This window comes from Aristolochia californica, unplaced genomic scaffold, assembly GCF_029961685.1.
Source record: "Aristolochia californica isolate CCGP_79_NKW_82.1479 unplaced genomic scaffold, dmAriCali1.0.hap1 SCAF_12, whole genome shotgun sequence".
In the NCBI taxonomy this organism is placed as follows: Eukaryota; Viridiplantae; Streptophyta; class Magnoliopsida; order Piperales; family Aristolochiaceae; genus Aristolochia; species Aristolochia californica.
The window spans coordinates 1,734,240-1,753,340 of record NW_027181793.1 but is presented as its reverse complement, the minus strand read 5'-3'; the positions used below and the strand labels follow the sequence as shown (position 1 = coordinate 1,753,340).

Below are 19,101 nucleotides of genomic sequence, written 5' to 3'. Positions count from 1 at the left end.
TCATCATTAATAGCTTGTCGCCAATTTGCATCGGATACAGCTTCCTTGTATGACTTAGGCTCAACAAAAAAATGAATCTTAGACAAAAAGGTTAGATAGGGGGAAGAGAGCACATAGGAAGATGGACTATACCTCTGAGGGGGACGGCGAACACCAGTGGAAACTCGAGGGGTGGCAAGATGCGAATCACCAGAGTCCAGAGAGTCGAGAGGGAGAGGCGCCATAGGAGAAGATAAGTCAGTACCTGCATGTGACTGTTGTGAAGGCATAGTAGAGGAGACCTCCGGATGGAGGGGTGAGTCAGTGGACGGATGGTGAATGAGTAACTGGTCATCATGGGGCTCATCAGGCACAAATGGATCAATGTGTAAAAATTTTGTATCATGCAAACCAGGAGTAGACAACGGAATCCGAAAGTAACAGAACTGTTCCAAAAACTTAACATTGCAAGAAACAAAAAGTCTACCAGACTCAGGATGATAACATCGGTATCCTTTTTTACCAAAACCATAACCTAGAAACACACACAATGCAGATTTGGCAGACAATTTAGTGCGATAGGAAGAGGGTAATAAAACAAAGCAGGCACAACCAAAAACTCGCAAGTGATCATAGGTAGGACGAACACCATACAACCGTTCAAAAGGAGAGATACTGCTATAAACAAATGACGGAATTCAATTTATCAAATAAGTGGCAGTATGAAGGGCTCCTCCCCAAAATTCAGAAGGGACAGAGGCATGGAGCAGTAAAGAGCGAGCAGTTTCAATAAGATGACGATGTTTACGTTCTGCAACACCATTCTGTTGAGGTGTATAAGGACAAGACAACTGATGAATAGTGCCCTCAGACTTCAGAAAATCATGCAATAAAGATGACATATATTCACCACCCGAATCAGAGCGAAAAATTTTTATGTGAGTGGAAAAATGGGTTCGCACCATAGCACAAAATTGAACATAAATAGAAGTCTGATTTCCTATGCATAAGAAATATCCAAGAGAAACGAGTAAAATCATCGACAAGCAATGCATAATAGCGAGCCCCACCTTTTGTGGATACAGGTGCGGGTCCCCAAACATCAGAGTGAACAAGATCAAAGGGAGAGGAGGTAACTGAGTGACTCAATGTAAAGGGTAAATGACATTGTTTGCCAAGATTACAACCGACACAATCACGAAGAGGGGAAGATTTAATAGTAGAGTCTAACATATTGTGTTTGATCATAAACTGTAAACGAGAAGCAGAGACATGTCCTAAACGAGTATGCCATAAGTAAAAAGAGTTATCTACAAAAAGTAAATCTTGCAACATGGATTGAACTGAAAAACTAGAGACCTGCAAAGATACTGGCAATTTCAAATCATCAAGCAAGTAAAGACCACCTTCTCTATGGCCTATCACAATCTGCCTCCCGGACTGGCGATCCTGTATAAGACAATGATCAGAAGCAAAGGTAATGGTGAGACCCAAATCAGTAAGTTTGCCAATTGAAAGAAGGTTAACAGCTAGATGGGGAACATAGAAAACATTAGATAAAGACCAAGTAGGGTGAGTGACAGTTCCAACCGAGGCTAGTGGCATGGGAGAGCCATTAGCCGCTTGGATGTTAACTAGGTGAGAAGGCTTAACACAATCATGTAAAAGAGACAAGTGGGGTGTCATATGGTGTGTGGCTCCAGAATCTAAGATCCATTTATGAGTGTCACTGGAGCCAGCCAAACAAGATATACCTGTATGAGATGCAAATTGAGTACTGAGAGCAGACAACTTGCCAAGAATGCCAGTGAGCTCGGCAGCTAATGATGAGAGATCAGACGTAGAATGACTACTGGTGGGAGCTGGGGCAGAAGATGCATCTGAACTATCCAAAGATCCAATGGCAGCAGATGGACGAAAACCTTTATGCGGAGGTGGACGACTGAAGGCATGATGTGGTGCAGATTTGAAATGGCCGTGATTGTGACGACTAGAGGCATGATGTTGTGAAGGTTTGACATTGCCTTGAATTTTATTGTTGCTTTGCAGTGAGGGACACTGGTGTTTCCAATGACCTTTACCATGACAGTAGGAACATTCATCTTGTGGAATTGGCACTTTTGGCTTCCCTGATGACTGATGAGTATGAAAGTGTGTTCCAGAACCAAGTATGCCCCCTGATGACTGAGTATGAGAGTGCGTTCCAGAGACCAGTACGTGTGACATATCTGGTGATGATGTCTTACTGGAAGAAATCCCACCTAAAGACCTCAATCGTGTTTCTTCAACCAACAATTCAGATACAGCTGCAGACAAGGTGGGTAGCAGAGCTCTATGGATCATAGATCCTCGTATCAGTTCAAAATCATTGCGAAGAGCCATAAGAAAGTCGATAAGCTTGCGATCATCACATGCTCGGGTATATTCAGGGAGCTTCCGAAAGGAGGGTGGATCCATCATATATAGTTGATCCCACATAGGTGTCATAAACGAGTAGAATTCTTGAATTGTACGATCACCTTGCTTAGCATACCGAAGTTCTGTCTCAATTTGATACCTTTTGGCAAAGTTTGTCTGTTCATACAGAGTTTCCAAATAGTCCCATGTTTCTTTTGCAGTCTCATACTTCAACAGTTGCAAACTGATCGACTGATCCACTGAGTTGTTGATCCAAGTGATGATCTTTGCATTATCAGTCAACCACTTCTTATTTTCTTTGATGAAGTCAATGGATGTAGGTTCTGGAGCAGTAATACTTCCATCAATGTAATCCCATAGGTATTTTCCAATTAGAAAATTTCGCATCACAAACTTCCAGAGTGAGTAATTACTCCCATTTAATCGGACAGAAATGACCTTCATATCCTAACTAATTGAATCCATATATAGGTAATTCCAAACTGAAACCAGCTCTCAGCCCAGCCACTATAAGCACCTTCCCTCACAAACACAAATCTATATCACAGTTTCTCAAAAATTAATATTACTAGGACTTCAAGCAACCACCAATAGAGGTATGTCCGAAACCCACTCTAAGACCCCAAAATCAACCAATTTCAATGTTAAACCTACTGTAGGAATTTTTAAAAATTCCACGAGTCCGTAATGCCTTTGAGGGCGCCGAAATGAGGATTCAACCCACGACAGATCTTGTTCGGGGCGGCGAGATGTCTTTAAGCACCAGGGATCATCGGGCGAGGAGCAGACGACCGGCGCGACAGCATCAGACGAACAGAACGAGCACAAACCGAGCAAAATAAAAAAAAATTCGAGTGCGAGAGCAACCAAACCACCTTAGACTGAAAATTCGAAGCGAAATCGCGTAATTTCCTGCTCTGATACCATGTAAATCTCCCTGATTTCAGAGAGGTTTTTCTGTATATTCAAAACTCTCGCAGCCAATTTTCAGTTTCCGTAGGGTTTTAGAAACCCTATTCGAAAAGGAAAAGGAAGGCAGAAATTACAAGTATGCCCTTAGACCAGAATTTACAAGTATGCCCTTGGACCAAAGAAAAAGACACATATGCCCCTTTACATATACATATTTACATTAACAGGGACAACAAGTCAAACAATCATTGAGTCAAAAGATAACCTTTCAAATACTGCAGAAGGGTCAATGATTAAGGACATAGATGAAATTGATGCAATTAGGGAGATCCCAATACCTAACAGTATAGAGTCTCCAAGTGAGGCTCCTCCGAGAAGCAAAGCACCAAGAAATGATGGGGATAGAACTTCTGCTACTCGGCGTAGGAAGAGATCTGAACCATTAGGTGAAAATACTAACAGGTTTTTTGAGGCCATTAATGGTATGTCACCAACCCTTTTGCAATTCTTTAGTCCCGTACAACTTCCATGGTTCGTAGATACCTAACTTGCCCAAAGAAGTCAAATTTTGTGCCCTAGAGTTGCTCGACACCAAAGATAAGAAGGGTATATTTGTCAAGATGAAACAAGAAGATCAGTATGACTGGCTTATGGCTAAATTCAATGCAATGTAATAGACTTACACAGATGTTGACAATTTTAACCTATATTTACAAGACACATTTGATTTTGTTTGAATGACATTGATTATTGAGTATTTGTGGTAAAATTAGACATAAATAATTGATTGTGTTTGAACCATGTTTTCATTATCGAATATCTATTATTGTAGATACCCATGGATAATCTACCAGATAGGGAGAAAATATGTATTTGTATTGCATCTTACACAGTTGTACTTGTCCTTGTCAATTTATACTTAAATGATTATAATAGGCAAGTACAACATTCTTATCATATGGGTGGTCCATGATATTTAAAGAAAGCATTAGAAAGATCGCCTATTAAATTTCAAAAAAGTGTATAGGATAAATCAAACTATTTTTCTCAAGTTGGCTTGAATCTTGAAAAATAAAGGACTCTTATTTGATACAAGGACAATATCTGTGGAAGAACAACTTGCATATTTTTGTATCATTGTTGGTTAACAACAATCGTATAGTATCACCTCAAAGATGTTTGAAAGATCAAATTGGACAATTAGTACGTATTTTAACAAGGTGTTAAATGCTATTATCAAACTACAATCTGATTACATCAAGCGACCTTCAAGATGTACTCATTCAAAGATCTTGAACAATGATATCTATTATCCATATTTTAAGGTAAATATAAAGTCATTTGATGAATAATTTTCAGTTACTATCAAATATATGTTTTTATTAATGATTTTTTTATTAGGATTGTATTGGTGTCATCGATGATACTCATATTAAAGCACATATCCCGTTTGATCAACAAGCAAGATTCTGAAACAGGAAGGATTTCCTCTCACAAAACGTAATGGCAGCACATACATTTGACATGCAATTCACATATATACTTGCTAGATGGGAGGGATCAACAACTAATTCACATGTAGTGAAGTCAGCATTAACTAGACGAGATAAACTTTATGTTCTTGAAGGTAAAAGTCACTTATCTCTATATAGTCTATTTAAATTTATTATCTTTATTAGATTATAATAGATAAATATCTTATTGTATGCAAATATAATTTGGTAGATGCTGGATATGCAAATCTTCCAGAGTTTTTGGCTCCCTATCGAGTGACTCGTTATCACTTGCAAGAATTTGGAGATAATACTCTTACGAATGAAAGAGAATTATTTAACCGAATATACTCATCTTTACGGAACACTATCGAGCGTACATTTGGGGCTTTAAAAGCTCGTTTCAAGATATTAAAAGATGTTCCTCCTTTTGATTTGATGTCTAGGTAAAAATTGTGATTGCTTGTTGTAAATTGCATAATTATATACGCTTGGAAGATTACATGGATTAATTTGAAGATGAAGAAGATGATTCTGGTGGAGAACATTGTGAAGATAACGATGAAAATGAAAATGAACACAGTGATAGTGGTGATGATGTTGAGGATGATGTGGACACTCAAAGAAGTAATCAGAGGGAATGTGCAGTACAATTTGCAAGAGCATCGTATGTTTGAGATGTTGTAGCAATTTATATGTGGCAAAATTATTGACTATCATGTTTTAATGCCATTAAATATTTTTTGTGTTGTATTTTGTATGTATAGTTGTAGTTTTTTATATTATATAGGTGATTGAGTTATATTTGTATTATTTTTATTTTTATTATTACGATGTTTGTATAGTACGCTATGTAGTACGATGTTTGTGTAAATATTTTACTTTTTTTAAATTTTGTTAATAAATTAATATTATTTTGATATTACTAATATATATTAAGTAAATAATTATTTTATAATATCTTTTTTATATAATTATTTCCTATTTTAATAATATAAAATTAAACATATGTTTAATTGTTATATTTAATATATTTTATTTATTAACTAATATTAATTTAAATATCTAAAAGTCAAATATATCAAAATATTTTATTTAATAAATAATCTATCTTCACTTTACACTGTACTTTTCATTGTGCACATTTAACACAAACAAGTACTTTACATTGCAGTTTACATTGTGCACAAGAAAGGATTAGTCCACAATGAACTTGAAAGGAAGTGAAGGTTTCAATTCATCTTAAATAAATTGATACAACTTCAACTCATCCTTGGGTGTTAGTATAGACGAGTTCAAGTATACTGGAAAACAAATTCCAGTGTTAGTACCCCAAAATGAAAAATATGATATAAATAAGAAAATGAGTAACTTTTTGCAATATACTTAAGTAGAACATATGCCAAAACAGACAATTAACAAAAATAAGCATGGTTACTACACTTACAAGTCATTTAATGTGTAGTGTTAAAATATATTAATAAACTAATTAAATAAAGACTATATTATATTACTTAATGATTACAATTTATTATAAATTAATATAATAATTAGGTGTGAGTAGAATAAATTATAAAAAAATAAATATAAATAAAAAATAAAACGAGCGAATATAATAAAAAATTAAATTATTTTTTTAATAACATAAGATATATTTTAACATTAAAAACCACTAATTTAATACAGTTAAAAAATTAATATAATAAATAAATAAATATATTATTTTATCAATAACATAATATATATTTTTACGTATTATTAATTAATAATATATTATCAAAAAATTTAAAACCATTGGTTTAATTAATTATAGCAATGGGATAATTAACCCAAAAAAAATTATCAAATTTTTATTTTTACTTTATTTTAATTATGACAATTAAATATCTAATTTAATACAGTAGTTATAAAATGAATATATTGAATAAATAAAATAATTATTTAATAAATAAAAAAGTATGGATTATTATTTTTATGACATAAGATATTTTTTAACATTAAAAACCACTAATTTAATACAGTAATAAAAAATTAATATAATAAATAAATAAATATATTATTTATCAATAACATTCTTTATATTTTTACGTATTATTAATTAATTATATATTGTCACAAAATTTAAAACCATTGGTTTAATTAATTATAGCAATGGGATAATTAAACCAAAATAATTTATCAAATATTAATTTTACCAATATTTTAATTATGACTATTAAATCACTAATTTAATACAGTAGTTATAAAATGAATATATTGAATAAATAAAAAAAATTATTTTACAAATAAAAAAAATGTTGATTATTATTTTTATGACATAAGATTTATTTTAACATTAAAAACCACTAATTTAATACAGTAATAAAAATTAATATAATAAATAAATAAATATATTATTTTGACATTATATATATTTTTACGTATTATTAATTAATAATATACTTATTGATTGATGGTATGAAGAATCAATATCTTCCTATTGAGGTCCAACATTTTAAGTTTATCGATCAATCTGAATTCCCCCTAGCAGAGCATTGCAAGTACGATTGATCATGTTTTATGTCCCTGACTAGCAAAGTTCTTTATGATTGATCAATCTTAGAAGTCGATCAATCAATTAATCAACAATAATTTGCTATGCATGGATACTATTGATCGATCAGTCCAAATGGGTTGATTGAACATGTTGTATAATTTTGGCTTTTGTAATTCTATATGTATTTAAGAAAACATGTTTGAATGCAAAATATGTCATAAAACTCCAAGTTTGTATTGTACCTCAAGCTTGGAAGGAGTGAATTGCTCTCTTACATATACTGAGTTTTTTACATTTCTTAGTGATTCCTAAAACTTTAGTCTTCAATTTTTCTTCATCTTCTGAGGGTACTTCTTCAAGAGTTCTTGGTTTTCCATGAGATTTGAGGTGTTTGAGAAACTTGTATCGATTTAATGTTTTAGACTTAAAATTGACGTTTCTTGAAGGAAAAATATCTAAAATACTAGATTTACAATTATCAGCTTTATTAAGTTTTATTATCATCAAAATCAAGAAGGGAGTCAAAGTTCGGTCAACAGATTCATCCACTAAAAGTTTGAAACAAGAAAAAAGTTAGGAGCAAGATAAACAAAATGGATGCACGATATATTAACTAGTAGGTCATAAAGAGGTCTATAATCACCGAACTATTTCAAGGCCTAAATAATGTTACATTTCAACTATAAACACTAAACCATATTGGAAATGGATTACTAAGGCACAATTGCACTATACTTAAAAGTCTTAAACCTTAAAGTTTAGGTTAAATATAAATAATTAGTTTCGGAACTGGACTTAAAAGTCCTATGGCTGAACTCGAGCCGAGTCAATAGGGGACTCACCCATTGTTGAAGGGTTGAGCTCCACCTGTCAACATTTTGAATCCAAATCAACTTGTCCAAATTGCAGGTTAACTCTTCATCGATAATTGACATGTTTTTCTCCATCTTGATTAGGCATGAAAATATTTGTCAGCCACATATGGCCTAATGTATGGCTGAGGTTTCTCATACATGTTGGAAATCTGATTAGTTCATCATTGGTTAAAACCCAAAACCCAGAACAATTATGGGAGGATGATGGCGGAGAATGTATAGCGAGTGGCGAAACCTCGATTATTTTCGTTAGAGGCTTTTAGAATCTGTTTAGAACCCCTAGATAATAAAGAAAAAATAATAATAAGAATTTGACCATTATTATTCACAAAAATAATTAGTAAAAATAAAATAATGATTATATTCTCCTTTTTACTAACTATTTTTAGAATAATAATAATCAAATTCTTATTTTATTTTATTTTCTATTCCATCCTTCCGGACTACAAAGATTTCTGGTGTGAGGACAGCGAAAACGTAGAGAGAACAGCTTACATGGAGAAATCTGACTCCAAAGATGAAACCAAAATCGAGATCGAGCTTGAGGCTCATAGTGCTACCCTTATGAGGAAACCCTTTAGAAGTCCAGTCTCTTGAGTTAACAATTAAAGCTAGAGTCGAAGGAAACATCTTCCGCTTATATTATCTTTCATTCTTCATCTCAGATTTTCAAGCGCTATACATGGGGATCCAGGGTGGGGATCCAGGGTGGAAGGTACACAGTTTTTAACTTCAGATAGCTACGAAAATATTTTCCCATTTTTGCCATGGATAATAGAGAGGAGGATTAATGTTCCATGAACAACATATCTAGTTCTGTTTTAATACAAATGACTGATATTACTTACAAGACGATACTCTGCTAATTGATAACTCACATGCACCCTCAAGAATCGAACCCTTTTAGACATATTTACATGATTTTGCTATACATAAAGACATTAGGTTTGGAACTATGGAGAGACATTAACTGACACTAACCTCTTGCCTTACTGGGGATATCGATTGTGCACGTCCTCAAGAAGAACCTCATTGCTGATGGTCAATAAGCTCCAATGGCATATTTCATCTTTCAAAGATCAAAACTGTGGCTATTGAAATGGAAGATTGGCTGATTCCATCTACCTTTCAGGTTCTGTGATCTGCACTCCCTAGCGACACTGGCTTGAAGACTCGGTGGACCACAGAGCATGACCCCAACATCAACATGACCCCAGCACTCTGCTACTGAGTTAAATATTGCTGAAAAGAGTAGAAAATATTCAGCTTGAGAGCAATCCACAAGTAAAAGACATCAAACGATTCAGTGAGAAGCGAAATGATTTGCTGGTGAGGAAATGATGCAGATGAAATAATTTCATTTTTGAAGAATGAACAGAAATGCTAAAGTCAGCCAATCCAATTATCCAATGCTTCCATAACACCAATCAGACATTGAATATCCGTCACTTATGCATAGTTGATGATGAACCAGAAAAAAAATTGCTCACCTTTAAAGTCCGGTCTGCACCCATATTTTCTGATCTCTGGGAAAGCAACATTTGTTTGAAAAGGAGAAAATGACACATTTTCCTCTTTCTGCTGAAGAGAATCGCTATTAGCATTTTCCCCAGTAAATTCATCACAGATTAGGTTTCTGTTCTCCCAGTGATGCCACAATAGGATTACAAGACCACCAAATATGAGAACGCTTGAAACCATGCACACTACAAATAGAAGTCCTTGGTACCACCAAGAAGATATACTGTAAGGCCTTATATAAAATACTTCCATCGAACCCCAGAAAACGACAAAACCCAACGTGGAGATTACTAGATAAGATCCAGACCAGAAGATATTTCCTGTACCAACCAGATTGGACATGCAATTGCCTTTGCTCATAGTGAACGAGGAACCTCCCATGGTCTTTGAAGGAATAGCGATACCATCTTCCTGTATTTGAAAACAAATATATGTTAAAGAAATCTGTCAAGAACATTTTGAATAATAAGAGTGACTCAGAAAATGGGATTTATCAACTCACTAGTGGAGGCTCTGATTCTTGAGTTACATAAGTTTGAATATTAAGATTCAGCTTGTCAGAATAGGAAGGACAGATAGACTCAACATCCACTGCTGACAGAAGAGTAAGTTCCTCAGTCTTTTTGACGGCCCAAATAATTAGTACATTTTTGGGCAGACAAGGTGTATTTGCCTTTATCCGGTGCAAGATATCACTCAGGATAGCCAGAAAAGGTGAAATTCCTATTCCTCCAGATACCAAAACGAGATTTTCATACCTGTAAAACAGTGTGATGTGAAGTAGATTTTAATAAGCAAACTTATTTTACACTAAGGAATTGCTCTAATAATGAAGTGTCAATCCAATAGTACATACATCAAGTGATATGCAGACTCATGGCCATAGGGCCCCTCAACTGAAGCTGTTATTTGAGCACGAGGTTGAAATTGTAAGCCCTTCAGAGGTTGCTCGGAGAAGTTGGCAATATGATCTCTAAGTTTCCTTGTCCACTCCCCAAGAACTTTTATAAGTATGGAAAGATGGTGCTTACCATCCAAAGGACTTGAGGAAACACTAAAAGGGTGCCATTGCAACCAGGATAACTCCCTAACTTGAAGGAAAACAAAGCTGAGCGCATTGTACTTCATGTCTGCAATATTTCAAAAATAAATGTTTGAAACATGTAACTTCTGCATGAACTTCTTAGAGATTAATAGACAGTTTGCAATGTCAAAACTGTTGAAACAAGATAAAAGAAGTACTTGGCGGTTTTGACAAAACCAACTCCACTGTTCCGCATGGAAGACATCTTGCTGACATAATGTCAACACTAGTCCGTGATTGGCAGAACCTCAGAAAACGATCAAGCAGGAAAAGGAAGATGGGTCCAGCAGCCATGCTGAAAATGAAGTCTCCAACATGCAAAGCCAGGAAGACAACAAAAACCACATATAGCTGATGGGTATAAAAGAACAACTCGAAGTAGTGCTTCCTCACTGGATGAAGTGATGTCACCCACATCAAGAGGCCAGAAAAAAGGCTAATAACACCAGCAAAATTAGCAACACCAATGTCTCTCCACTCAAGCATCTGTATGCAAGTGACAGAAAAGCAGAAAGCAGCGAGAGATTAGTCACGAGCCTTTTGAATTAATAGCTACCACTTGGAGACAACTTCTTTTACAATTAAGCAGATTATCATCATTCAAACCAGAGCATTCTTCAAGAGACTTCAGCCACTATTTCCAAAGAAAATGATGTCTGGGTTGCATTTCTATAGTTGTCCCAGAGCTACATGGTAATGATCAAAACTTCAATGTGAAATTACTTGATGTAAATAAATATAGAAACTGATAAACTTTAGGTCCAAACAAACTAATTTTTTAAATTTGGAAGCAAAATTTGGGCAGACTTCTTTTAAAGCTATAAAATATATATCCTCTCACCCCCAAAATGGACAATATCAATTTGCCTTTTCCTTTTTTTATTTACAAAAGGTTTCTTTGTTTCTTAGAGAGTCTATTCAACATGGACTGTGATGTTGAGATGTTATGCAGACTTATGGGGCACAATTGCAGATAAGTATTCAAACCTTCTTAAAATCATTATCTAAATGTACCTTATCTGGTTATTAAAATTTTATATTATCCTCATACCAGGAAGAAAAAGTTATACTGTATTTGTCAAAAAAAATCTTAATCACACCAAATAGCATCCTGTCCATTGGGCACACCCCCACCACTGTAAAAAATAGTGATAAGAGAGCCAAAAGAAAAAGGAAACATCTGATATGTAAATTTTACTAAATCAAGAGTCCTAGCAGAGTCAGTTTAACATTTATGCTCAAGAACTAGAGATAAAATATCAAATGGAAATCTGCAAATACTCACTTCACGAATGAGACGTCCCTGGAGAGTCCATGAGATTACATAGCATAAGCCATGTACTGTAAAGATCACCATTGTGAGATGTCCTAACCAAATATGATACCTCGCTGCATGCTCAAAAGGGATGTCTATAAGGCGGAGTAGCATTGACCCTCTTGCAACTGGTAGAAATAAAAATGCTAAGCAAAACAGCCCAATTGAACCAAAACGGAGCCCCATAATATCCAGCATCAAACAACTGTGAAGAAAATAACTAAACCTTTAGATCCTTTAATCTCCAAAAATAAAAAAAACATTCTACTGTAAATACAACAAAACAAAATTCTCCAAATGAAGGCCGATTGAAGTATATACCATACCTTTTCTCCAGTGAACTCAAGAGGGACTTATATATTAGCTTATTAGTTTCCACTGCATAAGCAGAAATTGCCCAAAGAACATAAGCAGCAAATAGGAGTATCCCAATTAGCTCAGCAGCAGAGACTACACCAAATGGTCCATCAATTATGATAGGGAATGTCCATAAGCGAAACCTTGGGAATATCGGTTTCTTCTGCCTGAATTAGGAAAATTTCAGAATAGGTAACGAAGTTATGTCTAGAAACTTAAGAAAAGCAATATGAAAATAAAACAACCTTTATATCTTATACCTGGCTTTTTGATAGTCTTTGCAGCAGGAAAGGAGAAAATAAACAAGAAAAGTTGATATTACTCCAGAAGTTAGAAAGCACACTAATTTTCATAAAAAAAAAAAAAAAAAAACAGTTAGAAAGCTTACTTGTGGTATTCTTTTGGGAAGGCAGCCACATATATAACTGCTAGAAATGCAACAACCAGAATTGGAAGACTGAACAGCACAAGTATGCTTCCTAGAGTCCACAATGAGAAGAATATGTTAGCGGCTATAGTAGCAGAACAAATAGGAAAACACATAAAAATAAAATGCATAGACTTGCCTGAAAGGCCTAAAACAGTTCCAATTCTTGAAACGAGCCATTTGTGGAACAAATTCGTCACAAACTCACTAGGCATGAAGAAAATAAGAGCAGCCCATAAAACAAATATGACCCACATTAAAATTTTGACTCCCCATTTTGCAAAACATTGTGAAACTGCAGTCTGCTTAGTAGAAGCATCCCTGATGCCTCCACTTGAAAGAAGTGGTACTTGAGCTGAGAGTTCAGCCATGGAGAAGGAGCAACTGGCTGTATTATCGAGTAACCTAGGTTTCTTTTCCTTGTCAATCTTCTTACAGATTGCTGGAAGCCTACTTTCTTTTAAATGTATTTCCAAGCGGACATTTGCTCATAGATCACATCACTTCATTCGCTCAATATCTCAAATCTTGAAAATGGCCTGAGCTTCAAGGACAAACACATAATAAATGTCCCCTTTTCACATATTTTATTCGAAAAAAAATTACTTCATTCCTTTTATCTATTCTCTTCTTTACTGACTCTTTTTCCATATACTGCTAGACGAGAAAGAACCCAATTAATGAAACCCGTTTCTTTCCAACCATGGGATCGGCTCGGTGGTCCTAAATACCTCCTCAAACGCCTTATCCATATCAATGGGTGTGGATACTGAAAAATCCATCGTTAAAATGTCTGAAAAAGGCACATTCTATTGGGTTGATGCGTATCCTAAACTCCTTTTAAACTGTAAAAAGAAAAGAGTCAGTCAACAACTTCCAGTTTGAACGGCACAACTAGAAATGTGAGTATTAAATTACAAAACAATCAGATATATCCTGTAACTGGAAAAATTCTCGCCTTAAGAGTAGTCAGTGATCCAGCCAAATCATTTCGTCTACAGAGTAAACAAAGAAGTGAACAGGAAATTGGGGATGGGTAATAAGATTTACAAAATCTGATGAAAGTGTTATATCAGCAGGGCAGATGTTCAACCACTACCAAATTTGCAATTCCAGCCACGCGTATTCAGAAACAGAAAAAACAGAGAAACTTCCAGAAAAAAAGAAGAGAAAAATGTCGTTTACTTTAAGGGATAAAACTGAATATAGGGAAGTAAAGGAGCATAAAATTCCTCAAAGGAGATGAAGGAAATTGTAAGGCCGATACCATTTTAATTATTTTCGTCTTAGCTATCAGCGAAGTGATAATTGTGGAGTAAGGGAGAACACCTGAGATGACAGAGACGTGAAAGGAACTAAAGAAACCAGAACCACAAGACTTCAGGTACTTTCGAATCATCTGGTGTGTGTGCATGAGTGGGCCTGCACAAGAAAATGTCTTCTCTCCGTCCACCTTCCACTGAAAATAAGGTTTCTGCGGTTTAGCTTCTTTTATTTTAATTTGGAAACAACGGTGTTTATATTTACGTAGCATCGAGCATCCTTGTCGATCAACATTGATCGAAAAGGACTGACGAACGCTCTTCAGGCTTTCAGCCTCACAATATATTTACGAGGCGACAAAAGCTCTTCACTGTTTTTTGTTTTGGTTCACTCTAGAGTAACTGACCGTTGAGCCATGCTCCACGTGTAACCAGATAATAGATTTAAAACTATTTTAAAAATTTTAAAGTAAAAGAGAGAAATGGGCCTTTTGTCTCTAGACTAGGGTCCCCCAACTCTCTTTGGAAAAAAGAAAAAAAATGAGAAAAAAATAGGAAAAAAATATATTTTCTATTGTTGGATAACATAAATTCTCTCTCATAAAATAATAGAATTTGAAGAGAGAAAAAAGAAATAGAAACTCGAAAAAAAAACTAATCATAAAAAATTTAAAGTATTACTAATTTTCTTTTCTTTTTCATTTTTCACATGTATCCAAACAAGAAAAACTACATTTCTCTTGTCTCTCATTTTCTATAAGCATCAAAACAAGAGGAAATAAATATTTTTTTCTTTATTTTTTTTTCTTTTCTCTCCACTTTATGTGTTCCAAACACAACCTTAAAGTGGGAAACATGTGTGATGGAATCGGTAGGGGGTTCTCCGGTACCGGTAGAGGAAAGGGAGGGCAACTGCCCACCTAGTTAGGTCACTATCTTTCTCACGTTAATTATACTATTATAATAAATATTATTAAAAAAATATGGAAAAGCAATTGTTTTTCATATATAGAAAATTATATATATGTACAAAGATATCATTGTATTTTATCAATAAAATTAGGGCAGTTTTCATTATGCCTGTTTTAGATTTCAAAAGTGGCCTACTAGAATGACATATTTCTAAATACAACTTTATAATTTGAAAAAAAAAATTAAGGCGATACCTTCAATATGGCTTACCAGAAAATATTAATAAATCACCTTTTTTAAAATTAAGTTATAATATTTAATAATTTTTATGAATATAATATTTAAAAAATATGGAAGAGCATTACTTTTTTACAACATAGAAAATTATATATATACAAAGATATTGTTGTATTTTCTAAAAATAGGGTAATTTTTAAATATGATCATTTTTTATGTCATACCTCCAAAGCGACTGACCAAATGTCATATTTCCAAACACAACTTTATAATTCGAAAAAGGATAACTAAGCCGACACCTTTAATATTATTAAATTGGAAAAATTAAGAGAGAATATTATAATAAGTGCTATAAATAAAACACTTGAAAAAAATTATGGAAGAGAATTACTTTTTTTTTCTACACAAAAAAATTTATATCTATCTACAAAAACTCTATTGTATTTTTATATAAATTTTAGATAATTTCAGATATCATACCTCCAAAAGTGACCAACCAAATGTCATATTTCTAAACAAAACCTTATAATTTGGAAAAGAAAATTAGGGTGATAATTTTAATATGACCCTCAAAAAAATATTATGAAATCACATTTTAAATTTTTTTATTTTTTATATTATATTTCATAAAATAAAAGTAGTAGGCCTACCTCCCCTCCTCTTGCCCCTTGCATGCAAGTGAGAAAGGGAGGGGAGGTGACTATTCAAAATAAACCTAGGTTTTTTATATGATGAGGTGTGCCAAGGTCTATAAGGAAAGGACTGTCAAAATCAAAATAAGAAGACCTCAAGCTTAGAACAAGGTCAAGTCACTTTGAAGGATTTACGCACTAAATAATGAAATTTTGAAGACGAGAGTCCAAGTGTAATTATTAAGACTCAAGAACTCTAGCTATGAAAGAGAATGACCATTCAATCTTCCAAAACTTGAGCATTTTTTAGATAAGAGCTTTAGGGTATTAAGTTTTCATCAAACATGCATAGAATGTTTATACAAAAGTGTTTAAATGAGTTTCAAAATCATCAAATGTTTTCGATATTTTTTAAATTGATTTGAAGACTTATAATGGGTGTGATCTATCATACTTAGTTATGTCCGATCAATTAGATAGAACATTGTATGCTTAGATTAATATAAGACAAAATGTTGAAAACTTTGGTAAAATGTATGATCTCTCTATGCTTTGAAAAATTCAAAAAAAATATGTTGGAGGGGAATGATCAATCAATGTACCATTTTTTGATTAATCATAAAGCTTAAAGAATTCAACGAATGTATATGTTAAAGTGTATGATCGATCAATTCTTTAAAGTTTGATCAGTTAATGCTTTAATCCTGATTGGTTATAGGTTGTAACAAACTTTTTTTTAAATCAAAACGGCTAATGGGACTTTTTAGGCTACAAATAGAGAACCTATACCCATCCTTATTCATCACTAAGCCTTCACTTGCATACTCGAAAAACTTTAAAAATGTTTCTTGCACAATTCTTGTGGTTTTCACTTTGAAAAGAAGAATTTTTCCTCAATTGTTCAGTTCTTTCAATGAGCAAATAATGATAGATTCTACAAGCAAAGGTGTGGTTAAATCTTCGAAAAACAAAAGTAAGTTTGATCTTTTTACTTTTGTATGTGTTAGTGTAGGTGGCATCTCAAAGGGGGGAGAAAGGGAATTGAGCGTCAAATTAAAATTTCAGCGCTTAGAGTGCAAGAGAAATAAATACGTAAAATTAAAAGTAAATGCACATAACCATGCCCAATTCTTGTGTTTTCAGTTTGAAAAGAGGAATTTTGCTTCAATTGTTCAATTCTTTCAATTGAGCATATAAAGATATTCTACACGCAAAGGTGTGGTTAACTCTCCAATGAACAAAAGTAAGTTTGACACTTTTACTTTTTTATTTGTCAGTGTAAGTGGCATCTCAAAGGGGGAAGAAGGGAATTGAGTGTCTAATTAAAATTTCAGTGCTTAAGAGTACAAGAGAAAATAAATATGTAAAATTAAAAGTAAATGCACACTACCCAAGAACTCTTGCTCGAAAAAAAATTCACACTTTAGTTCCTACTAGGAAAATAGAAAGAAATTTCAACTTTCTTTAAGCCAAGTACAATATCCAATGGCACTCTTCCCAAGAGATCTTTTACAACTAGATTACGCTTTAGTGGGCACTCTCTTTTAGTTTCAAGGCTCTAGAATGTCAATTTTTCTTGATTTTAGGTTCTTGAAAACCTATTTTAAAAGAATTTCAAAGTACAAAAAGTAATAAAACATAACTTTTCTTTAGAGAGATAACCAACTCCTAGTAAGAACCAAACTTCCAAACCTTTAAACACGAACAATCAAATTTGTGGAGTGTTAAGTTGTCGAGCTTAATTAACCCCTTACACTGTGTCGCGGATTGACCTTCACAATAAGGTTGCCATGGGGGTTGGAAGGGGGTCGGGGAGCCCCCCGAGCGGGTCCACATTATATTGATTGCTATGCCATTAGGAGTAGTTTGGGGATTTTATACTTATAATCCGATTGCCCTAATTTTCTTTTTATATATGGGGGCACCGTTGTTAGGGTTTTATCACCTTGACGAGAAGCATTAGTTGCGGCCGAAAGAGGTTAGAGAAAAACAACACCTGTACGTGTGTGCGATCTCTCTTGTAAACTATTTTATATTCAAAGTGGATTACTACAATGGCAGAAGACAGGACATAGTCTCACCTTGAGGTGAACCTGTATAAATATTTTTGTGTTTTTCCATACTTGTTTTTTCCTTCTTCTGTATTTATTATTATTGCTCTTGTTAGTTTGGAATTAGGGTGTCTAATTTCTAACATGTGAATCTTGCATAATTTTTTTTTAGAGCAATAGCCAACTCCTAGTGAGAACCAAGTTTCCAAAATTTTAAGCACGAACAATCAAATTTGTAGAGCTTGTAAAAACTAGGAATGCCAAGATTGAATGTAGAGATTTGGAAAATATGGAAGATGTGGTTTTATTTCATGCAAGAGCTAAGGGCCTCTATTTACAACTTTTTACAATGCCCTTAGGGCTTCAACATTACAAGAGAAGAGACATAAAATAGATAAGTAATTACAACTTCATGCCATCTTTATGAGAAGTCTTCTTATTTACCAATATGCCACCTCTTGGATGTGTGGATTTCCTTTCCTTGGCCGTGTGGGCTTGAGCCATCTTCTCACACTTTCTAGATCTAGGAATCTAGAAGGGGAGTGCTTGGCTAGAGCTGAAATCTAGTCATTTGTATTGAATCTCTTGGGACATTTGGAATCAGCTAATTGAGATTACATGTGGCTTAAGAGTGCAAGAAACTTTGTAATTTCCAACTATAATGGAAATTTCCCAAGAAAAGATTCTTAGGCGGTGACTACCAATAGGGGAACATCGATAACAAAAAAATATTGTGTCTCCATGATGTGTTCATGCGTGTTAAATGTGTTTATCTGTATCACTTTTATATACACATTGAGATTCAATTAAATAACTGAACATAAATAGAAAACTAACATAACTAAAATACCTTTAACTAAAACTCTTATATGAACCCTCCTCACGTAGAGACTCTTGTAAGACTCAACCATATTAATTATGACCTTGTGAAACTTGTTGTTGTGAGAGTCATGTAATACTATTCTACACATGCTATTCAACATTCTCACTCAAGTTGTAGTTTATAAAATCGGCCTGTAATGAAAAAGATTTTTGGTCTTCAATCTTCATTGACTAAAACTTTTTCATAGATGTCAATTCTTAATCTTAT

General features: G+C 33.9%; 1 protein-coding gene across 2 annotated transcripts; it reads right to left on the bottom strand.

Annotated features, from left to right (window-relative positions):
- Positions 1-9,011: 9,011 nt before the first annotated feature.
- Positions 9,012-14,381, bottom strand: LOC137945478 (ferric reduction oxidase 6-like). 2 transcript variants are annotated; one of them, XM_068791376.1, is made up of 10 exons: positions 14,185-14,381; positions 13,053-13,762; positions 12,879-12,965; positions 12,460-12,657; positions 12,104-12,338; positions 10,977-11,304; positions 10,591-10,864; positions 10,237-10,492; positions 9,704-10,145; positions 9,012-9,455 (listed from the first exon to the last, which is right to left on the bottom strand). In XM_068791376.1, the coding sequence occupies exons 2-10, from the start codon at positions 13,286-13,288 to the stop codon at positions 9,286-9,288; spliced, it is 2,226 nt and encodes a 741-aa protein (XP_068647477.1). In that variant the 5' UTR covers positions 13,289-13,762; positions 14,185-14,381; the 3' UTR covers positions 9,012-9,285. The 2 variants fall into 2 exon arrangements, with proteins under 2 accessions (XP_068647477.1, XP_068647476.1); XM_068791375.1 differs by lacking the exon at positions 13,053-13,762 and adding an exon at positions 12,751-12,766 and having other exon boundaries at positions 12,879-12,969; positions 14,247-14,381.
- Positions 14,382-19,101: the final 4,720 nt, after the last annotated feature.